General features: G+C 43.2%; 1 protein-coding gene across 1 annotated transcript in view; it reads right to left on the reverse strand.

Moving 5' to 3' along the window:
• Positions 1–22,496, reverse strand: part of SLC4A9 (solute carrier family 4 member 9) — a gene marked incomplete at its 5' end in the record, with an annotated part of 50,294 nt that extends 27,798 nt beyond the window's left edge. The window contains 7 exons of the mRNA XM_083358332.1: positions 378–532; positions 4,720–4,807; positions 5,914–6,071; positions 7,568–7,629; positions 8,339–8,488; positions 10,833–10,993; positions 22,189–22,496. Coding sequence (XP_083214458.1) covers positions 378–532; positions 4,720–4,807; positions 5,914–6,071; positions 7,568–7,629; positions 8,339–8,488; positions 10,833–10,993; positions 22,189–22,496 — 1,082 coding nt within the window. The remainder of the gene's footprint in view (positions 1–377; positions 533–4,719; positions 4,808–5,913; positions 6,072–7,567; positions 7,630–8,338; positions 8,489–10,832; positions 10,994–22,188) is intronic.
• Positions 22,497–27,144: the final 4,648 nt, after the last annotated feature.

Genomic DNA, 27,144 nt, shown 5'->3' on the forward strand with positions numbered 1-27,144 from the left:
AGCCGAAGAGCCAGCACTTGTCCGAGGACATCTCCGTGGTCATGTGGCCGGCATGACTAGACACCAAAGGTGCACGGAACGCTGTTACCTTCCCACCGTAGTGGTCCCTATTTTTCTACTTGCATGTTTACGTGCTTTCGAACTGCTAGGTTGGCAGAAGCTGGGACGAGTAACAGGCGCTAACTCACACGGCACTCGGGATTCGACCCGCCAAACTGCCGACCTTGTGATTGACAAGTTCAGCGTCCTAACCCACTGAGTCACCGCGTCCCAATAATAATACAATACTTTCCCCCTAAATTTTAATTACATTTCCTTAGATCTGTCAAATGCGATACATATTTTTCTCCATTTGTATCTCTTTTTCAGTAAGATACCTTTTCTGTGGTGAGGGCAAACTTTTTGGGGGACAAATTCGAATGGTTGGATCCCATTTGCCTGGTGGCAAGACAGTCAGCTCATCCAGAAACTCGTCAGTTCCTGCAATGAGGTCTTCGGCATCTTTTGCTTTCCAAGCAATTTTCTGAAAAAGCTGGAAGGCAATATCATTACTTCTAAGTATTCTTTTTAGCAGGGATAGCAAAGTAACATGAAACAAGCTTTGTGAAGTGGCTTCCTTGAATTAGCAACTCAGCTTACATAACTTGGGAGAAACAGACTTGGACTGCCAACTTTTAATTTACAGAACTTATAAAACAAAGCAAACAAATATGGTAGGACGCCATTTGTTCATTCCTTCGTTCATTTGACTTGATCATTCCTTTTTCCTCTTTCAGCAATGAAAGAAACAAGAGCCCAATTCTGGTGCATTTGTGCGTTCAAATTATCTTTACATATCAGTAGGATCCACAAAAGATCTCATAACATTCAGTGGCAAAGACATGAAAAATTCAGAAAACCCAGAAGGGGTTGAATACTTTTTTTCACAGAACTAGTGAAAATGAATATATTTTGAATACCTGAAATTAAATACAAATTGCTATCTTAAGAAGATGATACACAGTATTACATTTCACTAAAATTCAAATAATAGAAGCAAGACTGATGTATCCCCTATATGTTTTAAGGCAGACATGTCAAACACAAGGCCCAGGGGCCAGATCCGGCCCGCAAAGTGATTTCATGTGGCCCACGAAGCCATCCTGGAAACAGTGAGGGAACGGCCCCCACTGCCTTGGCCCTGGCCCAGAGACCCTCCTTCTGCCAGAGACCCTCAGATCTGTCCCACTCCTGCCCAGGCCCCCATAGGCACCCTTGATGCGAACTATGCAGAGCTAGCCACGCCCACCCAGTAGGCCATACGCACTCTAGCCACGCCCACCCAGTAGGCCACGCCCATCCTGGCTATTCCTACCTGGCCCCTTGAGGGCAACCACAATGCTGATGCGGCCCTCAATGAAATTGAGTTTGACACCCCTGTTTTAAGGTATCTATGACATTTGAAATAATTGGGATTTTAATTGTTGTTAAATTATTTTAATGTTAGAAGAATAGTTATCTACAGGAAACTAACAATAAATTCATCTTTTTTAATCTCAGAAGAAAATCAATATAAACAGTTAAATGTCACTGAGTGTATAATCTATTTTTTCCTAAGTTGCAGTTATGGTAATGGAAACCTTTACTTGCTATTTTCATGCCTTTCACTTTTACCAGTAGATATACATGTTTATTTTAATTTCTTTAACGGAATGCAAGTGCTTAAGTAAAAATAGCACTATGGCTCCCATTATAAAGTTACTAAGTTTCATTTTCATATCATGACACGGGCGATTATATATTTTATTATAGCTCTACTGTATTTTCTGCATTAAAAGCTGCAAGTCATGTCTGGAAGTTATTAAGATGGCTATAAAACTGGGATCCTTCTTCACATGACATTTTTATATTATAGGATAATTTGAGTCTAAAAGTAGCAGGATTTTTTTTTTCTTTTGTGGAAGTAATGGGAAATTAGGGTTTTACATTGCCAATCAAATTTTTAAGCCATTTAAAGTTTTTAAAACTGTATTTATTTGTTTATACCTCACCTTTATTATTTTTACAAATAACTCAAGGCAGTGAAGACACCAACACAACTTCCTCCTCCACAACAGCAACCCTGTGAGGTATGTTGGGCTGAGAGAGAGAGAGAGTGACTGGCCCAAGGTCACCCAGATGGTTTTTATGGCAAAGGCGGGAGTAGAACTCACAGTCTTTGGCTTTCTAGCCTTATGCCCTAACCACTAGACCGAACTTTTGAATAGTTATTGCAAAAAGAATCTGGAGTGTCCAAATTTGCTAAATAGCAGTTGAAAACAGGACAGAGCAGCTGCGAACGATATTGAGTTGGCTAATTGCTTAAGCAACTGGCTTTGCCTGGATTATTGTGGCACATTCTATAATGGGGCTACCTTTGAAGAGCAATTGAAAATGGCAGCTGATACAATGGTTTGCATCATACGCTCGTATGCCCTTGATACTTCAAGAGGTACAAAGGGTTGCAGTTGGGCTTCTGGATACATTTCAAGATGCTGTTAGTTAGTGTTAAAGTCCTCTATAGCTCAGATCCTGAATATCTGCAAGAGCATCTACTCCTGGGAGTAGGTGCCCATCCAAGAAGACTGGGTTCATGCAAGTCTTGTGGGTAGTTATTGCAATGTTGCTCCTTTCTCAGGGATGACTCACACCCTGGACGGTATCTCTTTACTCTCCTACTATTGGGTAGGAGATATAGGAGTATAACCAGCCGTACCAACAGGCTCAAAAACAGCTTTTATCCGTGGGCTGTTAGGCTTTTGAATGGGATATAACCTCTGTGAACTTATGCAGAATTGACTTGGGAGGCCGGTGTGTGCTGTAGTTGGTTCACATGGTGTGGTAGGATGGAGGGTTTGTTGTCACTGTGTGTTGGGGGGAGGGAGCACGGGGAGAGGCTCACCTAATCTCAATGTACACATGTTGTGCTTTGACAATAAAGGTTTATTATTATTATTATTATTATTTGTTATTGGACATGAAGTGATGCTCTTCCTATTTATTTAGGTTGATATATGTTCAGATTTTGATTTTATACTTTTATGTTTATAACCTGATTTATAGATGCTCATAGCCATTAGCTCTTGGAATGACAGATGAAAACAATGGTTTTAATACCATGTGATACTAGACCCATAATTGGAAGACTATTCTATAAAATATATGAATTTAATGCTTTTCCTGCAAATGTTTTTTCCCCCACACAAAGCCTTTTATTTTTGCTATCAAACAACAGAGTGGGAGTTAGAAACTTTCAGATTTCTGAAAGGAGATTTAGATACAGCTTTTAACTCAAATTCATTAGCCTCCTAATAAGGTAAATTAGACAATTTTCTGAATGACTGTTCAAGCCAAATTTTGCATTTGTTACATTCCTCTATTAAAAGGATGTTTGCTATTGCTCTTCACTGCTTCTAGAATTTATTTTTTATTATACCGGTAGTAGAAACAGAATGGAGGCTGACTTGTGATTTACTAAATTATATTATTCTGCTTCCAGTGGAGAAGAAATCAGATTTTCTTCATACCACAGTTTGAATGAAAATCTAGCAATATAAGGAAGTATGAATGGAATATGAAAGAATAAATTAAAGCCAAGCCTTCTATGGCCAGATTTAGTCTACTTCTTGGCAACCCAGTGATGCCCTCTCCGTGATGTCCCGGTGCCTGGAGGCGGTTCAGGTCTGGATGGGGAGAAACAGGCTTCGTCTCAATCCCGCCAAGACTGAGTGGCTGTGCATATCGGCGTCTCGGGTTAACCAAGTTATTCCACCTTTAACGATGGGGGGTGAGGTGTTACCCCCCGTTGATAGGGCTCGCAACTTGGGCGTCCTCCTGGATTCACGGCTCAATTTTGAAGATCACATAGGAGCCGTGACCAGGGGGGCTTTTGCACAGGTTCGCCTGGTGCGCCAGTTGCGTCCCTATCTGGACCGAGACGCCCTACGCACAGTCACTCATGCGCTTGTGACCTCCCGTTTGGACTACTGTAACGCTCTCTACATGGGGCTGCCCTTGAAGACCACTCGGAGGCTTCAACTGGTGCAGAATGCGGCCGCGCGAGTTGTAATGGGGGTCTCCCGATACTCCCATGTAACACCTCTACTCCGCGAGCTGCATTGGCTTCCGGTTGCCCTCCGGGTGAAATTCAAGGTGCTGGTTATCACCTATAAAGCCCTACATGGCCTGGGTCCGGGTTATTTGAGGGAACACCTGCTGCCGGCATCAAACGCCCTTCGCCCAGTGCGCTCTCACAGGGAGGGTCTGCTCAGGGTTCCGCCGGTGAGAGATTGCCGGCGGGTGACACCCAGGGATAGGGCCTTCTCAGTGGGAGCGCCTGCCCTCTGGAACCAGCTGCCGGTAGAGTTGAGGACTGCTCCCGACCTCCGATCATTCCGCCGGGGCCTGAAGACCTGGCTCTTTGAGCTCTCGGGCCCAGGCTGAGGAGAAAATTTTAACTGGGGTTTTAATGTACAGGGTGATTTAATGCTTTTTAATTGGTTTTAACTTTTGTATGTTTTGATTTTTAATTCCCTGTAAACCGCCCTGAGTCCTCAGGGAAAGGGCGGTATACAAATGCAAATATTAACTAGGAGCTTGGTTTTGGACACATTGAACAGTTGCTGTCTTCTCTTCCAGGCATTAATGCCACCTTATTCTATCCTAACTGGACAAAGACAGTTCAGCAGCAACCAAACTTACTTCATCTGTTAAGAGAGTTGCCATCGCTCTCCCAATTTCATGGTAGGCCTTCAATCTGGCTCTGGGACCCAACAGAATAAAGAGGAATCTAAAAACAGGTACACAAAAGTCATAACTGGCACCGCTATATACAGAGCCTTTGGGAATATGCAGTGTACAAGAAAATAAGGAAGTACAAGAAAGTAAGGAAGTCAATTTAAAAAAAAAGCCCATGCTCATTTTCCTTGATCACTGAGACCAGAATCCTATACACAGCTAAACAGCCATGAAAAAGGGAGGCATTGGAAGACATGGAATGGAAAACAAGAGTTTAGATTCCTGCACTGATTAATCCATTCTTAATCTGGAGGAACCTAATCTTGAGAACATAATTTCCCTTCAGCCCAGCTAGAACAGAGAGCCTCAGATACCATAAATACTTGGCCTCTTTCCATAACTGTACGTAGTTGTAGGCTTGTTCCTCAATTTGGTGAGAAATTACGTCTAGTATTGGGCCTTATGGATTCTATCCACTGTAGTTCACAAATAATGGTTTGTTATTTACATTATGTCTGAACTCAGGCTTGTTCAATAAGTCTTGTGTTGTGAGCTCAGCCACTATCTGTTTGGTCTGGGATATGAACAGCAGCTTAGCTTGTGCTTCCATGCATAACATTTCAGAAAGACCAGAAATTGAAAAGGATCCCTTATATTATCAAAATCAAACCAAGTCCAATCCTTTGTACAAGGCAAGAATTCAAATTAAGCGTTCCCCATAGTTTCTTTCTGAACATATCCAACCACTCGGAGAATGCAAGACAAGGAAGCAGAGGTGCATTGATCCAGAGTCATTTTATCTGGCTGATATATTAATTAATTTAGGCAACATCCAACTGCTACAACTGAATATTAAGTGTACTGAGTGAGCAGCTGCAGTCCTGTAGTCAGTGCTTTTTTTGTGAAAGAAAAAGGTGCTGGAACTCACACGTCATACATCCAAAAAAGGTACCGGAACTCCGTTCTGAGCGTTCTATGAGAAAAAAAGCCCTGCCTGTAGTTATATAATCAGAAGACAGCTGGCTCTGTTAATTTCCAAAGATAGCTTGATCTGAGGCGCTTGATGCTAATAGCATACAGTATTGGCCTGAAATGTGCTATTCCACTACCAGTCTTTAACAAAGATCATCTGATCTCTTTTCTATTCTCTCTGATTACCTGCTAGGAAAGGCAACTTCAGTCAAGCTTCCAAGAAGCACTGAGTTTCGCAGGCGCACAAAAGCAATGAAGGGCTTTTCCAGGAAAGAGATTTCTCCTACAAGAATGTTGGCCACTTCGGTTCCAGCTGGAATTTTCTTTTTAAACCGATTGTTTAGCTGCAGTGAAAGAGTAAGAAACCACAAAATCAGTAGGAGACTAATTTTCAAACTAATTATATGAAAGATGCTAGGAGAGATCCTGAGAAATACTGTCACCCCCCACTGCCATTAACACAGCCTGATAATCATTCGTCACACTTCATTTATAACAGGACGCAGGAATGCATGCCTTGGGAACAGCATTTGAAAACATTTCCCTCAGAGAGAATTTTTATAAAATGATATACTGTTAATATACGGGTACTCCTTCACTTAGGACTATTCATTTAACTACAGCTTGAAGCTATGACAGCCTTTGCAAATGTAACCTGCAGCCTGTTCTCGAATTTACAACTACTGTGCCATCCTCACAGTCATGTGGTCATAATTCAGTTGCTTGGCGACTGGCTTGCATTTACGACGGTTGCAATAACTTGCCTTCATGGGATCGCCATTTATAATCTTCCCAGATGGCTTCCAAAAACAAAATCAGTTTTGGGAAGCTGGAACTGCCACTTGAACTGTGAGGTTTATATGGAATGTTTGAAGTATCCCCAATGTTACATTAACAGCACACGTGTCCTTTTCGTGATATGGCTTTCATGGTATGAAAATTATTTTCGTGATATGGTTACCTGATTTCTGTGCAAGCCCCTGTTCAGTTATTCCATTGTACCCATCCCTTCTTGTCTGGATTCTTCTCTTCTCCCAGATAAAGAATCTTACATGCCTGACATTAGAATGCCGATGCTACTCTTATAAAAATAAAATTATATGCTAGTCTGTGATCATAATAAAAATTGATAAAGTTATATTTTATAAAATAAAAGGGTGAGAGGTTTTTGTGGTTTCTTGAATGCCAGACAAAAGAAAGTATAATGCTTCAATTTTCTGAATGTGGTAGGAAGGCCTCAGACCAAATGGAACAGGTTGAGCAAACCGGGAGGAAATAGAAGTTTGGCAAGAGAGTTTGGAAGAGACAGAAGGATAGGAAGACCTCAAACTGATGGCTGCTACTCTGCTGACTGACAGCACAAGTCATCTTGAGAAACTAGAGACTGTTGTACTGGTGAATGATTCTGTCTTTATAGGACCTAAGGCAGATGTGCACAGATACAAAATAGTGCTGCAGAGTGCATGCTGCCTTCCAGGTGCTGATATCCAATACTTGGTAGAAAGTTAGTAAAATTATTCAAAGCCATCAGCTATTAACCTTTCCTAATCTGGGTAGGCAAAATAAAAGTGCAATGCATGTCTTTGTCAATTACAAGTTAAATATGAGACAGATTGTTTGAGTTGCTCAAAAAGAAAATGCTACCTTAAGTTCATTAATAGGACTAGTGAGTTCTGGATCATAGGAAGTAATTTTTCCACTCTGCTTTGCTTAGACCACACTTGGACCACTATGTCTAATTTTGCTGTTTGGGTGTTCTATATAGGAATATCCTTCACTTGAAAGCCCCACTTTTGTATCAACCCCCCCCCCAGCTTTTACATTTAACACTATTGCTTACCTGTTCCATTAATGGTACCTCTGAGACCTCACACTTTGCATCTGAATGTCTGTTAGTCCTATCTGCAACATTTAAAAAAACACAAAACAAGAGATCAATAATGCTTCATACAGTATATAGTGTAGCTTAAATATTATGAGTTACTTCCAATTTTTAATTACCATGAATTATAACCTTCAAGTCTTTTTAATTATTTTAATCCAACCTATAACTATTTTAACAACATACTGAAACCTTTGTACATGCCAATTGTTGCTGACTTCAATTTATACTGCTTTCTGCTTTACCACCTTCACATTTATCTGACTTCAGAATTTTTGCCTAACTTTGCAAAAGGTCCAGGTTGTACATTAGCATTGTAAGAATTATTTATTGCTCTCTCTCTTCTGATTGGAGAGTCCTACCCATTCCATTCTGTCAATGCTCTAGGGACATCTCTGTAATGCATGCTTATTTCCTGCTGTTGTAATTACAGGGACAAGAAAGTGGGAAGGATACTCTTTAGCAGGCTTTTATTAATGAGAGAAGTAAATCCCATTTATGTAGGATAACAGGTTAGGCCTTAGAGAGGCAACTGGGTGCATAGTTTAAAAATGTGCTGATAAAAGCTGGAGCAAATGCTATACTGCCATCATTAACAGGCAAACATCAGCGTTAAACTATGAAGTTTTTTCTGCTGCTTATGTCTGACACGAGACTGGGGTAGCTATATACTAGCATCTAAGCTTCATATTTGAATTGGCAATAAGAAAACAAATGCTAGTTACCTACCAACACAAAGGGACATGCCCATCTCAAACAGCATCTTCAGCTGAGATTTGGCTGCATGATGATGAGGTTTGAGGAGTAAGATATAGGTAAGTTTCTTCAAAGGTTCCGGCTTGAAGGCCTGTTTCTCTATCTGGACCTCAATCACTTTCTCTTGAACATAAAATAAAAACACTTGTTGAAGCTACTAAATCACTTCCTTTTCTGAAATCCTATCTACCTTTTGAAATTTATTGAAGGGCATTTTGTACCAATAACTCTATATTAATTAGCAATGGTTTTAATAAAATAGAAATAAATCCATATACTGATTCAACTGGAGGTAAGGTAATCCAACAATTTCAATAACAGTATTGATTCCCTTACTAAATTAAACCTGCAACCTTTAAGATTTAGTGTAATAGGAAAAATACACCCCAGTGAACACAGTAGGATAAGTCATGGATAGGATGGAGTGTATCTAACTTTCCTACACTGTTTGTTCTTCTGTTGACTCATTGCCTGATTTATAGGTGAAGCTCGAAAAATTAGAATATCGTGCAACAGTTCATTTATTTCAGTAATGCAACTTAAAAGGGGAAACTAATATATGAGATAGTCTCATTACATGCAAACCAAGATAGTTCAAGCCGTGATTTGTCGTAATTGTGATGATTATGGCGTACAGCTCATGAAAACCCCAAATCTACAATCTCAGAAAATTAGAATATTACATGCAATCAATAAAACAAGGAGTGTACACAGAACAATATCGGACCTCTGAAAAGTATAAGTATGCATATGTACTCAGTACTTGGTTTGGGCCCCTTTTGCACCAATTGCTGCCTCAGTGCAGCATGGCATGGAAGCTATCAGCCTGTGGCACTGCTGAGGTGTTATGGAAGACCAGGATGCTTCAATAGCGGCCTTCAGCTCTTCTGCACTGTTTGGTCTCATGTCTCTCATCTTTCTCTTGGCAATGCCCCATAGATTCTCTATGGGGTTCAGGTCAGGCGAGTTTGCTGGCCAATCAAGCACAGTAATCCCACGGTCATTGAACCAGGTTTTGGTGCTTTTGGCAGTGTGGGCAGGTGCCAAGTCCTGCTGGAAAATGAAGTCAGCATCCCCATAAAGCTCGTCTGCGGAAGGAAGCATGAAGTGCTCCAAAATCTCCTGGTAGATGGCTGCGTTGACCCTGGACTTAATAAAGCACAGTGGACCAACACCAGCAGATGACATGGCTCCCCAAATCAACACAGACTGTGGAAACTTCACACTGGACTTCAAGCATCTTGCAGTGTGTGCCTCTCCATTCTTCCTCCAGACTCTGGGTCCTTGGTTTCCACATGAGATGCAAAAGTTGCTCTCATCAGAAAAGAGGACTTTGGACCACTGAGCAACAGACCAGGTCTGTTTTTCTTTAGCCCAGGTAAGACGCTTCTGACATTGTTTGTTGTTCAGGAGCGGCTTGACAAGAGGAATACGACATTTGAAGCCCATGTCCAGGATCCGTCTCTGTGTGGTGGCTCTTGATGCACTGACTCCAGCCTCAGTCCACTCCTTGTGAAAGTCCCCAACACTTTTGAATGGCCTTTACCTGACAATCCTCTCCAGGCTGCGGTCATCCCTGCTGCTTGTGCACCTTTTTCTTCCACACTTTTCCCTTCCACATAACTTTCTATTAATGTGCTTTGATACAGCACTTTGGGAACATCCAACTTCTTTTGCAATTACCTTTTGAGGCTTTCCCTCCTTATGGAGGGTTTCAATGATGGTTTTCTGCACAACTGTCAGGTCAGCAGTCTTCCCCATGATTGAGATTCCTACTGAACCAGACTGAGAGACCATTTAAAGGCTCAGGAACCCTTTGCAGGTGTTATGGCTTAATTAGCTGATTAGAGTGGGACACTTTGAGCCTAGAATATTGCACCTTTTCACTATATTCTAATTTACTGAGATTGTGGATTTGGGGTTTTCATGAGCTGTAAGCCATAATCATCACAATTATGACAAATCACGGCTTGAACTATCTTGCTTTGCATGTAATGAGTCTATCTCATATATTAGTTTCCCCTTTTAAGTTGCATTACTGAAATAAATGAACTTTTCCATGACATTCTAATTTTTTGAGTTTCACCTGTACATTGAGAGAAACCCTTGCAAGCAGTAAAGCTCTATCATAAAGAGCTGGGAAGAGACCCTACTGAGACCCTCTCTCTCCTATTCAAATTTCACATAACTAATCAGAATAAATGACAGCATTCACTTATGGTTCATTGCATATAAACCTATATGAAATTAAGGAAAACATTTGGATTCTTTACTTCAGCAGAACTTCATCAGTGCAGAAGCCCAGAAATAAACCATGTTAAATCAGTATAAACCATGCAATGCCAAAGCTTAAACTGAGCCAAACGCTAATTAAGAAAGTAGTGTTTTCACTGAAGGAGTTGCTTTTGTTCAAGAATAGAAGATGTCTCACGAAGGAGATATAGATATATATATATATTTTACATACCAACTATTAGTTTAAAACTATGAGCTTCCAAGTCTAGAAGAACAGCTCCTTTTCTTATACAGGTCCTAAGTTCAAACAAACTATGAAGGGGCAGAGTTGTGACATGAGGTTTACTCCAACGTTCTCCTCCATCTTCTACTTTTTCTTCAAATTTTATCCACCTGCAATAAAATACCTCAATTAAAGAAGTAATTAAATCGCTTGTTCACAGGACAATTTACATTTCCATTTATGATTCATCAAATCACTAAGAAGTGATGGCACACAAGATCATGGATCATCAGAGCTTTACTTTTCAAATAAACATGCTACATATCATTTCCCCCTCTCTCAAGCTTAAGGAAGAGTAAGATTCTAAATTGAGCATGGGCATTTCTAGGCTCCCTTCTTGTAATTACCAAAACACTTTCGGTTCCAAAGCGATCTGTCAGGAGATTGCTAGTACAATTTTTTTCAGACTGTCCTCCCCACAAATATTTATTTATTTATTTATTTATTTATTTATTTAATTTATATACCGCCCTTCTCTCAAGAGACTCAGGGCGGTTAACAGGGCAATACGTAAAAGACAGATACAAAAGTTAAAATTAATTAAAACATGATTAAACAATGCCCATAGTACAGATTTAAAATTAACGTCATAATAACAAAACCCACCCCGTCCCATCAGGCCAGGCCCGCTTCCTTAAAAAGATGGGTTTTAAGGTCGCGCCGGAAGGAGCGGAGGTCGGGCGCCATCCGGAGCTCTACCGGAAGATGATTCCATAAGTCCGGTGCGCCCACAGAGAACGCTCTCCCCCTGGGGGCCACCAGTCGGCATTCTTTGACCGGCGGCACCCTGAGGAGGCCCTCTCTGTGGGAGCGTACTGGGCGGAGGGAAGTTGACGCCGGCTGCAGGTGCTCCCCAAGGTATTCTGGACCCATGCCATGGAGGGCTTTGTAGGTCATTACCAACACCTTGAACCTCACCCGGAAGACAACTGGCAACCAATGCAGCTCGCGGAGCAAAGGTGTAACACGGGAGTATCGGGAGACCCCCGACACAACTCTCGCGGCTGCATTCTGTGCCAGCTGGAGCCTCCGAGTGGTCTTCAAGGGTAGCCCCATGTAGAGAGCGTTGCAGTAATCAAGACGAGAGGTCACGAGCGCATGAGTGACCGTGTGCAAGGCATCCCGGTCTAGATAGGGCCGCAACTGGCGCACCAGGCGAACCTGGGCGAACGCCCCCCTAGTTACAGCTACAATATGGTCTTCTAAAGAGAGCTGTGAATCTAGGAGGACTCCCAAGTTGCGAGCCCTATCTACAGGAGGTAATGACTCACCCCCCATAATGAGGGGTGGAATATCCTGAATATCCCGGGATGCCGGTACGCACAGCCACTCCGTCTTGTCGGGGTTGAGACGAAGCCTGTTCCTCCCCATCCAGACCCGGACCGCCTCCAGGCACCGGGACATCACGTCGAGGGCATCACTGGGGTGGTTTGGGGTCGAAATGAAAAGTTGGGTATCATCAGCATACTGATGATACCCAACTCCAAAACCACGAATGATCTCACCCAGCGGTTTCATATAGATGTTGAACAGAAGGGGCGAGAGGACCGACCCCTGAGGGACTCCACAAGCGAGAGGCCTCGCGGTCGACCTCTGCCCCCCCGTCAACACCGACTGCGAACGTCCCAGGAGATAGGAGGAGAACCACTGAAGAACCGTGCCTCCCACTCCCAATCCCCTGAGACGCCGCAGCAAGATACCATGGTCGATGGTATTGAAAGCCGCTGAGAGGTCTAATAGGACTAGAACAGAGGAGTATCCTCTGTCCCGAGCCCTCCAGAGATCATTCACCAGCGCGACCAATGCCGTCTCCGTGCTGTACCCAGGCCTGAAGCCCGATTGGTACGGGTCTAGATAATCCGCTTCATCCAGGACCAGAGGGAGCTGATGCGCCACCACACTCTCGACAACCTTCGCAAGGAAGCGAAGGTTGGAGACCGGACGAAAGTTATTCAAAACAGCCGGATCCAAGGTAGGCTTCTTGAGGAGAGGTCTCACCACCGCCTCCTTCAAGGCGGCGGGAAAACTGCCCTCACTCAAAGAAGCAGCTATAACCGCCTGGAACCAGCCTCGTGTCCCCTCCCGGGCTGCATAAACCAGCCAGGAAGGGCACGGGTCCAATAAACATGTGGTGGAGCTCAGCCTCCCCATGATCCTGTCCACTTCCTCCGGAGTCACAGGATCGAACTCCTCCCAGATGACATCGACAAAATCACTCGTGTCCTGATCATCCGATACTGCCCAGTCGGAGTCCAAACCGGTCCGAATCCGAGCGATTTTGTCCGACAGATGTTGACTAAATTCCTCGGCACGCCCCTGCAAGGGATCCCCACTGACCTCCTGGTTGAGGAGGGAGCGGGTCACCCTAAACAGGGCGGCCGGGCGATTATCTGCGGACGCGATGAGGGCAGCGAAATAGTTAGATCTCGCTACCCTCATCGCAGCGAGATAAGACCTAATATGGGTTCTTAGTCGCAATCGGTCGGATTCAGATCGGGTGGACCTCCAGACGCTCTCTAGGCCCCGTCTCCGACGCTTCATCTCCCGGAGCTCCGCGGAAAACCATGGAGCCCATTGAGGCGTCAGGAATCTATTTTACCATTCATAAATCAGTGAAGAGTCAGGGGGGCAAAGATCTGCCCATTCCAAAGACGTGAGCAATAATAATAAGGTCCATCCTGCCCTGGGCAGGATGTGTTCTGGCTCTGGGAAGGATATTATCACTGAGAGTGGGATAGGATCAATAGGCCGTCTAACGTGGCTGAGTGCAAAATCTCTCGACGGACATCAAGTCTGAACCTTTGTCACAGAGCTCAGCTGAGATCACCAGCAGGCAGTTGATCTTCACTGAAACACACCAGTGGGCCATGCTGGTTTCTAAAAATAATGGCTGAGGTGCTGAACTGCCAATGCTTGGCTGAGGGAAGGGGCGTCTTGGAGTGCCTGGCTATGGACTTCGCAGATCAGTTGAAGCTCCTCAAGGGCTACTTGCTATTATGCAATTTATGTGAACCCAGACAATTTGCACCAAAGGCATAAAAAAACAAGCCAAGGCTTATTCTCACCAAAACCACTGAAATGTTTTCCAGTCAAAAACCTTCACTTATGCATTTACCATAGTGCTGTGCAGTTCTAGTTGTGTCCCACCAGTCACATGCTTCTCTACCTGTGCTATTGTTACTCTGGAGTCAAAATGGTCATTAATGTTTTGTTCACAACCTTATCTAAAAGGAAAAGGAAATATTTAATACTAAAAAGAAAGTTGGGTGTATTGCAGCACAACAAAGCTGATGAAGGATCTTCACATCTTGAATGAGTTTTTCACCTGGGTGAATCTATTGTATACAACATTAAAAAAATGCTAATAGAATACCATTTCTTTGTCTACTGTGATGACTTTCACATTAGAAATCCAGCTACACAAAAGATGGAGAAAATGATTTCACAGTACAGATAGTCCTCGACTTACAACAGTTCATTTAGTGACCATTCAAAGTTACAACGGCACTGAAAAATGTGACTTATGAGTCATAAATATGAGTCAGTTGTGACCGTTTTTCATACTTACGATCTTTGCAGCGTCCCCATAATCACATGACCAAAATTCTGGCGCTTGGCAGCTGACTCATATTTATGACAGTGGCAGTGTCCCAGGATCATGTGATCACCTTTTGTGATCTTCTGACAAGCAAAGTCAATGGAGAAGCCAGATTCGCTTAATAATCAGGTTACTAATGTTATGTACTGGGCTCTTGTGATACACCACGTGGGTTGCTGGAGCAACTAATGGCTCTCCAGCAACCCAGACTAACTGTCTCCTGACCTGCAATTGGCTAGCCCCAGACAGCAATGGTTGGTTCAAACCTATTGGCTGCTGCCTAGGGGCTAAACTATATATTGCGGCTGGTTGCAGCCCTTGCTTCAGTACAGTACCAGCAAGAAATAAAAGTATGAGTTATCCTGTACTCAGCCTCACGTCATCATTCTTGCACCTAAGAACCCACTATTTAACAGTGGCAACAAGGATGGGATCCTGCTTCGCTGATTAAGAGCTGAAGTACACAAGGGGGAAGGCAGCACATGCCAGAGGGAAGAGGCATTTCCCCCCCCCTCTCAAGGCTGGCTATCAAGCTACACTAGCGGCCTCGTGCTCAGTGGACGCATTCCCTGACCCTTGAAGCAGGATCTGAAGATTGCAGGAAACAGAGAGAAGAATGCCAAAGGTCAGCAAATTAAGAGAATTAGACGTGAAACACTCGGAGGAATGGCCATCTTATCTTTTGCAAGTAGAAAACTATCTCAGAGCCAATCAGATCATGGAAGAAGAACTGAAGGCCGCAACGCTGCTTTGCGTGTGCGGCCCAGCAACCTTTGATTTGGCCGAGAATCTTTTCGCGCCAACACCAATTGAAGCGGTCTCCTATGCAGATCTAAAAAAGAAGCTAACCAGGCACTTCCAGCCCAAGATGTCTGAGATAGCTTGGCGATTCAAATTCGACCAGAGTGCAGCTACCCGGGGAAACAGCTTCAGAGTTCATTGCAGGCCTAAGACAGGCCGCACACCTATGCAAGTTCTCAAATTTAGAAGAATGACTAAGAGACCGGCTCTTCTGTGGCCTACAGGACAGAACGCTTCAGCAGAGACTACTTGCTAGACCCAATTTAACGTTTTCTGAAGCACAGGATGAGGTGATGGCCGACAAAGCCGCCGGGGGCGCAGTGCAGACACTTCAGCCCATCAAACCTTCAAAAGTTGAAGAATCGGTCCATCTTGAGGTCGCCAAATGCACTGGAGAATCGTCAGAGGAAGAAGAACCTGAAATCAACTGACTCCAAAAGCAACCCAACGTGCAACACCGCAACAGCCACCAGTGAGAGGACGGTTACAAAGCAGTTCTCTTACCGAGATGTAAGGGGTGCGGCGGCAACCATCTTCGTGCCAATTGCAGATTTTGTTCAGACACGTGTAGAGCTTGAGGAAGAACAGGCCACATTGCGTTGGTTTGCAGAGCCCACCAGAGAGACCGGCCACCCAAACACCAGTCGGAAGAACCGACTAGGAGAGGTACTGGGGCCCAGTGTCCATTTAGTGTGGGATTCTTCAGAAGCCGTAGAAGCATATGCCACACCGGGGCTCAATGCCCTCTCAAACCCCAACTTAAGCTCTTGGTAGAGCTACAAGGAGTTCCATGTAAGATGGAATTGGACTCCAGCTCTGCAGTCTCAATCATTTCACAAGACACATTTAACTTCGTGTGTAGGCGCAGTAACAATTGGGCCAAACTAAGACCCTCAGATATCATTTTAATGGATTTTCAAAATGTTCACATTAAAGTTAAGGGAGAAGCCACTTTATTGGTAAAATTTAAAGGGGTTTTGGGGCACCTGGATGTAATAGTAGTAGGGGGCCACAGAACGAGTCTCATTGGACTTGATTGGTTTGTTGCCTTAGGTATTCAGATTACTGGCATAAACCGGACACAAACTGCAGACCTCATGTCAGTGTGCGAAGAATACGCAGATGTTTTTGATTCAACCCTAGGGACATACACAGGCCTGCCTATCTCTTTTAAGTTAGATCCCAACATTGTCCCAATCAGGGTTAAACCTCGCAGGGTCCCCTTTGCTTTAAAACATAAAATTGATTCCAAAATTGATAAGCTTGTAGAACAGGGTGTGTTACAGCCTGTTGATGGGGGGGAGTGGGAAACTCCTATTGTCACCCCACATAAAGCCAATGGGGAAATTTGCATTTGTGCTGACTATAAATGCACATTAAATAAGGACCTCAAGCAACACACTTATCCGGTCCCAGTGGTCAATCATATTTTAGCTTCCTTGCAAGGGGGGACTATTTTTGCTAAACTTGATTTAGCACAGGCCTATCAGCAATTGCCGGTTGATGAGGACACAGCCGCGGCTCAAATGATCGTGAATCACAGAGGGGCATTCAAGGTTAAATGCTTACAGTTTGGAGTCAGAGTTGCACCAGGTATTTTCCAAGGGATTATGGAACATACACTTAAGGGTATTCAGGGCATCTGCTCTTATTTTGATGATGTTCTTATTGCAGGGGAATCCCCTGAAGTATTGGCCAGTAGGCTCAGGGCTGTTTTGCAGAGGCTTTGCGAAGCAGGCCTCAAATTAAAAAAGAACAAGTGTGGTATTGGGGTTTCATCAACAGAATTCTTGGGTTTCCTCATTGATGCTAACGGCATTCACTCCGCAGATTCTAAAGTGAAGGCCATTAAAATGGCTCCTAGACCCAAATCAAAAGGAGAGCTTCAAGCATTTCTGGGTCTCCTAAACTTTTATCACACATTCCTACCTCATAAGGCAGCAATAGCAGAGCCCCTCCACAGGCTACTAGACAAAAAAGCTCCTTGGAAATGGACTAACTTACACGAAAAAAGTTTCCAGGACTTGAAAGCAATACTGTCAGAAAAGTCCACTGTAACTCATTGCATAGTGTCTAAACCTGTATGTCTTGCATGTGATGCATCTCTCTATGGGGTGGGGGCAGTTTTAAGCGACATAGAAAAAATGGGAAACAGGTTCCTATAGCATTTTACTCAAGGACCTTGTCCTCTGCTGAGCGCAACTATGCCCAAATTGACAAAGAGGCTCTGGCAATAGTTGCTGGAATTAAAAAAAATCATGATTATTTATATGGCAGGGATTTCACTGTCTACACTGACCACAAACCTCTGTTGGGACTGTTCACAACAGACAAACAAACCCCCCACATACTATCTCCAAGAATGTTGAGATGGTCTATTTTCCTGTCTGCATACAATTTTAAATTAATTCACAAACCGGGAAAGGAAATGGGCCATGCTGATGGCCTCAGCAGACTACCACTGCCACTAATGGATTTAGATCCAGCTCCTGCTGCTAGAATACTGTCTATACAGGACATACCTGAGTTTCCCCTCCATGCAGGGGACATTGCTGCTGAAACTGCCACAGATAAAATACTTAGTAGAGTGTTGTCATGGGTATACAAGGGCTGGTTGGAAAAAAGTCCAGGCTCTGAATTTCAAAGCTATTTTGTCAGGAGGCATGAGTTGTCTACACATAAAGGGTGCATTTTATGGGGAACAGAGTCATAATTCCCACTTCCCTAAGAGACAGGGTTTTACACTCATTACATGACGGCCATCCAGGTATTGTCAGAATGAAAGCTTTAGCTAGAAGCTACCTTTGGTGGCCTGGCCTTGATAAGGCCATTGAGGGTCAAGTCCATGGTTATTATACATGCCAGCAATCTAGGCCTGAAATGCCACAGGCCCCAGTTCACAGGTGGGAGGAAATGCACACTCCCTGGTTAGGATTCACATAGACTATGCTGGGCCTTCTCAGGGGCAGCTCTTCCTGATAGTAGTGGATAGCCACCCAAAATGGCTGGAAGTAATTCCAGTTCCTAACGTGACTACCGCTAGGAACATCCAGGTGCTGAGAAAACTCTTTGCAACACATGGGTTGCCTGATGTCTTAGTTTCTGACAATGGGGCCCAATTCACTGCTGCTGAATTTCAGGCTTTCCTTAGAGCTAATCTCATCAGACATGCAACGTCTGCACCTTTTCATCCATCTTCTAAAGGTCAAGCCGAACGCATGGTGAGGACAACGAAGGAGGCACTCAAGCGGATTGTCACAGGTGACTGGCATCACAGATTGGCAGATTTCTTACTCTGCCAGCATTCTATGCCCTGCACAGCCACAGGTAAAAGTCCTGCAGAACTAGGTTGGGGGAGGCGTTTGAATACTAAACTGGACAGGTTACATCCAGACAGAGTGGCAGCAGAAGCCTCTTGACCAAAACCCCCAAGGGGGCTGCACATGGGTGATTGGGTTTGGGCCAGGAACTATGGTCAGGGGAATTTGTGGGTTCCTGGTCAAGGCATCTGGACCCCTATCTTATGAAGTGGGATTGGAGGGAGGGCGAGTTGTCAGAAGACACATTGATCAGCTCAGGAAAACTTTTCCAGAATGGCCACTAAGCGAGGACTGCATCGTATGTCCCTCCCAAGGTCCTCAAACTTGCAGCCAAGCTAGCCCTCACATGGACTACCAGGACTTTTTCTTCTCAGTAGAGATGGAACCAGAGGGAGAACTGGGGAGCTCGGGAGTGCAACATGGACCCCCTGACGAAGTGAGCCAACCGAACTTCAGCAACCACTGTGCCTACTCTGCCAAACAGACTGACTCTGGGGTGGGCCAACCTGGTGAGGCCAGCCAGAGTGTTTCGAATCCCCTTGATTCAAGAGCACAAAGGGGACACAAATCTACCCAGCCCACTGGGTAAGCTGGTAGACTACAAAGTGATGGGAACTCCGAGACGTTCCTCTAGGGCACACAAGCCTCCTTCATACCTTACAGATTACACTGTAAAATAAAGAGATATATATTGTTGTAAAACCTGTTGCCACTAAACTATAGAAACTAGTGCTTTGTGTAACTGCCTATTAGTGCAAATGGAAGCCTGATCATTTAGACATTGTTTAATCTCATTGTATTCCACAGTGATTTTATTTATTTTTATTATTATAACTTTATTGTGTATGTGTTGATTAATAAGTCTTGACAACTGTCAAGACTAATTGTTGTTGTCATAGTCCGATCTAAGAGGGGAGGGGTGTTATGTACTGGGCTCTTGTGATACACCACGTGGGTTGCTGGAGCAGCTAACGACTCTCCAGCAACCCAGACTAACTGTCTCCTGTCCTGCAATTGGCTAGCCCCAGGCGGCAATGGTTGGTTCAAACCTACTGGCTGCCGCCTAGGGGCTGGACTATATATTGCAGCTGGTTGCAGCCCTTGCTTCAGTACAGTTCCAGCAAGAAATAAAAGTATGAGTTATCCTGTACTCAGCCTCGCATAGTCATTCCTGCACCTAAGAACTCACTATTTAACAACTAACTTATGAACTGCAGTGATCCAGTTAACAACTGTGGCAAGAAAGGTTGTAAAATGTAGCAAACTGCATTTAACAAATGTTTCACTTAACAACAGAAATTTTGGGCTTAATTTTGGTTGTAAGTCAAGGACTACCTGTACACAGAACACCAGTAAAGGAGGAAAACATATTACAATAACATAGCTTTAGAATAAAGCCCTAAAAGTTGATGGCATTTGTATGTATGCATTGGAATTCCAAAAATTGACACCATTCCCTGCAATTCCCCTTTTTCCATTGCTTTAGTGTCTCACTTCATTTGAATTTGCTTCATGTGAGATTTGGGGGGAATCTAAGTTTAGGGTAAAGTGAGGGAATCCTCATAGCTACTACTATGATTTGTGGATATTCCCTAACTGCCTAGTAGTGTTTCATAGGAAAACAAACAATTAGAGCAGCAGAAAGTATGTTTACATATCATGACATAAAAATCACAATTTACAGGTTAACACTTATTTCTTCAGTCTGGAAATCTTAAATTGTTAACAAGAGAAAGATAAACTCTCATCTCACAATGGTCTAGTTTACTTCAACCCGTTTCAGTGTTTCCAAGTAGGTGATGTAGCATGAAAAGAATTGCAAAAACTAAGGAAGACTTGATAAAATTTAAAAATCTTATAATGTGCAATTTTGAAAATTTATTGGTTTTGATTTATTAAACCATTAATGAAATATGATTCATCACAAGAAGAGATCAAAGATTGCATGATTGTAATTGTATGTAAAAATTGAATATAGTAACAGAAATGAAACAATGGGAATTTTATTGAAAGGGCAAAAAACAACCCAACCCACCCCTCTTCAAATAATACACATAGCGTAAATTGGTACAATATGTTCTATTACTGGTGCATTACTAAAATGAATTTGTTTGGAACTTTTTTATATATATTTGGTGGCAAAGGTGGCAAAACGCAACAATTTGGGAAAATAATTCCTATTAGAATGAAACAAAATTTGAAAGCTGAATTCCGTTTGCATTTTGTAATGTTCTGATTACATTTTATTAAACCAGGCATTCCTTCAAATTATACAGAATTACTTCTATAAATGTTAACCACAGCAATGGTTTTATACGCTACTTATTAATGTCTTCAGCAGAGTTTAAGGCATATCACTGTCCGTGCTCCTCTGTTTATAAAGGCTTCGTGTGGTCCAGAACATGGACACTGACATCCCTTAAACTCTGCTGAAAATGTTACTTAGTCTGGTAATGAAATATTTGGAAACCAACCCTCAAGCTTGGAGAACGAACCTTTCCCCTCAGTTAATGATATGTTGAAAACCATATTAACACCAAAATTTTAGATACATTTATACTTATCGGCTAATTGTGTTCTACTTTTAAATATTTTATAGGCGTTTCATCTTTCACGGTTTATATTCTTTTTAAAGGTGGTTTTAAAAAACGCTTAAGGGGAAGGATGGTTAAGAGGGGGATGGTTCATCTCAGGTTAGTTACAGACCTCAATACAGACCTTGTTAAGATCGGTTTGACACTGCAAGTTCCAAAAGGTGACAGATCCTGACTCAACTGACTTCCTCAGGTTCAGAAGCTAGATAAGTTCAGACCTTGAGAAGTTGATAAAAAACTTCCAGGAGGAAAGCAGTGGCAGGTCAGTTCCATAATCCTACCTCTTACTGGCCGCTTCACTGCTCTAAGGGGATATGTAGTGTTTCCCACCCATACCTTAGCTAGCAAATATCTAGCTCGACCTGTAATTGGGTTCCCCCTTGCCTATCCCTACCCCGCCAGTATTGCCTATGCCAGGGGGTTAGGGTTAGTGCACTCCAAGACAATGGGAGAGGCTGCCTTTGCAAAGACCTGCAATAAGGAGGAAATTATTACTTCAATCCGATATGCTTGAGGATGACTTCAAGGTGTTCCATTCATCGTTGGGATGAAATGAAATCAACTTATTGGCACATGGCAGAGGAGAGCTGCTGCCAGAGCACCTTTGCCCCATATTGAAGTGCAAGTGAGGAAAGGTCACATCTATGCATGAAAAGAGGGGGTGGGGGAAGCAAGGAAAAATGGAGGGAGGCAGCATAACTTTCCACCAGTGAAGGAGATAGGTAATTGTAGGTTCTGGACTAAATGGCCTTACTGGTGACCCTTTTGTGTGTGACTTTAAAGTGCAGTGAGTTAACTCAGTTCCTTAGGAATGGGCTTCTACTGTTCAGCTTCAGAGCCTTGTTCTGACAGTCCCGCTCGTTTTTAGCACCATTTCATTCTTGCTAGCTAAGGGCAACTAGGCAAGTGTCCTAGACTTAGACCCCAGTAAAAGAGGGGCTCCTGCATGTAAAGGATGGGTTTTATCCCTACTTTTGTCTCTGGGGACTCACCTGGCCGTTTGCCTCCATTCCTGTCTTTCAGCTGTACTGAAGAGTTCGGAGAGCTGTATAAATAGTGTGGGGCAGCTTGATTCTTCATTCTCCTCCTGTTTCAGGATCAGGCTAACCCTCTCAGCTGCTGAAGATGTGCTAGAGCTGAAGATACTTCTGCGAACGGCTTGGCAGATGACCACAGAATTTATGTTGGAGGGTGCCCGGTCTGCACTGCTGCAGTTGCTCTTCGTGTCAGACGGAGAAATCAAATCTCCTGTCATTTCCGTGAGACAGTCCTCAGTTGCATCCACTCTCGTTTCAGACATTTGGAGATTAGGGCAGACAGCTCTTCCTTCAGCACGCTTTTTCTGGGCCTCCGACTCCTCTCTTTGGCAAGCCCTTTGGCCCCAGTAGAGCAGAAGTTGAACTGAGCCAATAGGTCATCCTGCCTTTATAAGGGACTGGAGTTTGTTTAGACCAGACCCGCAAAAATAAATCGCAGCACCACCCCAAACAATATTGCAAGGGAGAGAAGTTCAGCCCTGAAGAGACTAGTCTGAACTCACTTAGACAGCTCCATTCTGCCCATTTGATCGGAGCCTGCTTACCTCACATAGAGGAGGCTCAGGCTTGTTTACAACGGTGCACTATTTGAAGCATTGCACGGAGCAAGCTATCCTGGGAAGCGGAGAAATTTGAGACAAGAAAAGTGTTAAGGTGGGCGTAGGAGAAAAGAGTAGAAACCTGACACATCTGATCCTGTAATACAGAGAAAGCCGAAAGGTTTCCAAAAAGGAGAGAAATTGAGGCTCTTTGAATAACAGTGAATTGCCCAGTGAGGAGGAGATGTAGGCAACTGCTTGGGAATGTTTAGCTGGCCTTAACTGTGTACATTTCTGGATGGATGAACTAAAACTAAACACAGATCCATTTCCTCTAAATCCATGTAATAAGGGCAACTGAGGCTCCCTGCTCAAATCAGGACCATGGAATTTAAGTAAATAAGCAATAAAATAGCTGTCCCATTAACACTGTTCATAGAGATCAGGATGATTCGTGCTATTTACAGGATTGTAGGAATTCTCCTAGGGGCAACTGTTTTGGTCATTCAGGTCAACCCTGGCTCCCAAGGACTGCCAGGAACAAACCCATGTTTTCTTGGCTCAACAGTATCTATTTTCTGGAGCAGAGCATGTATATCTGGTCCAAAGTCATCCAGCTGGCTTCTGTGCCTAAGACAGGACTACAACTAAAAATTTACCCGCTTCTAATCCAGCGTCTTTTATCACTACACCCAACAACTCTAGTTGTTACCAAACTTGCAAGAAGAGAAAACATACGTCTTCTGGCATCTGAGAATTATTTATTTAGCAGCTAGGGTAGGATCAAATTAGACTCAACTCATGTTGAATTACTCATTGCATTTGTTTGTTTGTATTTTATATTTTGTAACCTCTCTCCCTCCTTTTTAAGTTAATAAAAAGGGGAAGAATTATTTTAAGTTTTTCCTCTGTGCTATTGTTCTAATGAAGTAACCGACATTAGGCTGAAGTTTGTACTATGTAAGAAATCTCATCCTTCCCCATTTCTGAGTATTGCAGAGGATGGAGAGGATGAATGTTCTGGATTAAGCATGGGGAAGTTTGGAACCTGTGAAATGTTCTTGAAAATTACTATTTGGAGAATCATGATAGAGGACTGCTATATCAAACTCACCCCATCCCCACATCATACAAACAATCTTGACTGTTGCTTTCTTCACAAAACATGGGTACAAACAGTTTAGCTGTCAAGTTTAATAGCTCCACATTGAAGAATTTTGCCCAAATATGCTTATATGAGGAAAAGCACCTTTGAAGTTATTCATGCTGTATATGATATCAAAGAATGTTAAGATTCCATTAACAATATTTACTTGAAAATCATGCTTATATGAATACAAAAAACATAAAATGTAGAAAACACAAAACTGCAGTTGCACTGTGAAAAAATATGCCTATAACAATCTGCATTTTTTTCTTCTTAGTGTTTTTTTTTTTTTGCAAATGGAGGACTGGGTTCTTTTTTAATAAACCAAGTGTTGATCCATTGGTTGGGATAGGAATTAACCAACCTGCTTATCACCTGAGTTTGTCATTGTGGGCTGAGAAAGAGAGTAAATGTTTACTTTATTCTATTTTATTCTTCGTATCAGTTTTTATCTTTTTTTTAAACACACACACACACACACACACACACACACACACATTCACACATACACATACAAATAACTACTCCTACCTTTTCAGTTTATAATCAATCTTGTAAAGTAGAAAAATAATAATGATGAAATTACCTCATTAAAGGGTTGAGTGGCAATATTACGAGTAGAAATAAGTTTATGACCACCATTCTTGCAACTGAAGCAATAGCTCCCAGGTCAAAGCAAAAGGGGAAAATACCATCCTATTATTAACACGTGTTTGCTGAAATATGCTATTGAAGAGAATATATAGCAGTTTCAACACCTTTGTCCTGTAAGTTCAGAAGGAAACAAAAGTATATTAAGCTCTTGATGATGACTTTTATCTGAGTTGAAACATGCAAAGTGCTGCATTGGTGATTACTTCTGTTAAAGCATAGACTTAGACTAATGAGGAGTTTTGGATAATGGTAAACATCCTAATAAAAATCACAGCAGCCTTGGCAGATGCACAGGCAAGGACCAAACTGGAAACCTCCTGCCAGTTGAGCTCATAAAATTGAATTCGGTAGAGCAGACATGTCAAACACAAGGCCCAGGGGTTTCATGTGGCCCGCAAAGCCATCTTGGAAACAGTGAGGGAAGGGCCCCCACTGCCTTGGCCCTGGCCCAGAGACCCTCCTTCTGCCAGAGACCCTCAGATCTGTCCCACTCCTGCCCAGGCCCCCATAGGCACCCTTGATGCGAACGATGTAGAGCTGGCCACGCCCACCCAGTAGGCCATACGCACTCTAGCCACGCCCACCCAGTAGGCCACGCCCACCCAGGCCATACCCACCCGGCCCCCTGAGGGCAACCGCAATGCTGATGCGGCCCTCAGTGAAATTGAGTTTGACACCCCTGCGGTAGAGGAAATGCAAAGAAATTAACGGTAACTTAATCCTTGTGGGACCAGGGCTTTTTTTCTCATAGAACGCTCAGAACGGAGTTCCGGCACCTTTTTTGGATGGAACCTTGCAGAGTAGGCAAGGCGGGTTGTATGACATGTGTGAGTTCCGGCACCTTTTTCTTTTACAAAAAAAGCACCGTGTAGGACTAAATGAAAGCATATTAGACAAACTCTGTCGCTTGTCCAGACTGAGATATTGAGGAACAATATGTTGATTCACATACAGGATACAGTTGCATGAAATTGGTGAGATTAACGGACCCCGCCCCCTTCTCCGAATCACAAAACAGCATCTGCATTTATAATCACTTGTTGTACAGCCCTATGTTCATTTTTTCCTTCAAATCTATGCTAACTCACAGAAATGTACAATTTTCATGATTGTGCTCTGCCATTGGTTCATGCACACAAAAAAAGGAATGACTCAGAACCCAGCAATTGTTGCAAGCAAGACAAGCAGGTGGTGCTGCCCTGAAATCTCTTTTCTGCCTTCCAGTCCTTTATGCCCCAGATCTGGCAGATCTCCTGAACATTCCTTGGTTTGCACATGAATCCTGTCTAGCCTCCTTTGCTGCTTTAAATATGTTGCGGCAGTTTATCAACTGCACCTTTCCACAATCAGCCAGAAAGCTATTGCTATACGAAGTGCTTTTTTTTGTAAAAGAAAAAGGTGCCGGAACTCACACATGTCATACAACCCGCCTTGCCTACCCTACAAGGTTCCATCCAAAAAAGGTGCCGGAACTCCATTCTGAGCGTTCTATGAGAAAAAAAGCCCTGGCTATATGCTGTTGCCACAGATATATTTTATGTATCTTTGCATTTACTGTGCAGCTTTTTCAGAAGAGAAATGCCATCTCAGGATCGTGACATTTGGTGATTATTGGGCATCTAGAGAGCACAGTGGAGATACGTTCTCTTTTCCCCTCCTGCTGTAGTGCTGAGAAAAAATGTCTTCTTTGAGAGGGCAGCTGGAAACATTCCTCTATTTATTCTATCATATTTGCAAACCAGCCAAATCAACTGCAAATCTAGGTGGCAAACAAAAAAAGTAGAAAAAGAAATAATCTATAAAATAAAACAACACCATAGTCACTCAAGTGGAATATTAAGAATCAAACCATTCAAGCTGAAGGTACATTGGAATAATGGTGGCTTTAATGGCCTTGTGAAATGCAAAAAAGGAAAGAGGCGAAATGTGTCTCTGAGAGTGTGCTTGCAGCCTTGTGCATACTCATATACCACTTTTGGGGGAGGGCAATTTCCCCAAAGCACCTTGAGATGTTCAGACAAGATGAGCAGGTTCAAATCTGCCAAGGTGGTGCATGTTATAATCTGGTTCTACCTGATAAACCAGCACTTTGAATTAAGCCTGAGAGCCTCCTAGGATCCAAGACAGCAACCTAAGGATTAATATTATCCTGAAGTGGCAGGGCTGTCCAATCAGCAGTATGGCTGCTACATTCTGTACCAGCTGCAATTCAAGTCATCTCCAAGGGCAACCCTATTGTGAGAATCACTGAAGTAATGCAATATCACTAGCAATAGCACTTAGAACTTATATACCACCCATAGTGCTTTACAGAACTTTCTGGGTGATTTACAATGTCAGCATATTGCCTCCCAACAATCTGGGTCCTCAGTTTACCAACCTCAGAAGGCTGGAAGATTGAGTCAACCCTGAGCTGGTCAGGATCGAACTCCAGGCTGTGCTTAGAGTTAGCTTGCAATGCTACATTCTAACCACTGTGCCACCAGGACTCCAGCCAAGGGATCAGGGCATCAGTCACCATCATGGAGCCCTCAGTCACCATCATTAAGCCATCTGGGCTAGATAGGGTGT

This window comes from Vipera ursinii (assembly GCF_947247035.1).
Source record: "Vipera ursinii genome assembly, chromosome: 3".
In the NCBI taxonomy this organism is placed as follows: Eukaryota; Metazoa; Chordata; class Lepidosauria; order Squamata; family Viperidae; genus Vipera; species Vipera ursinii.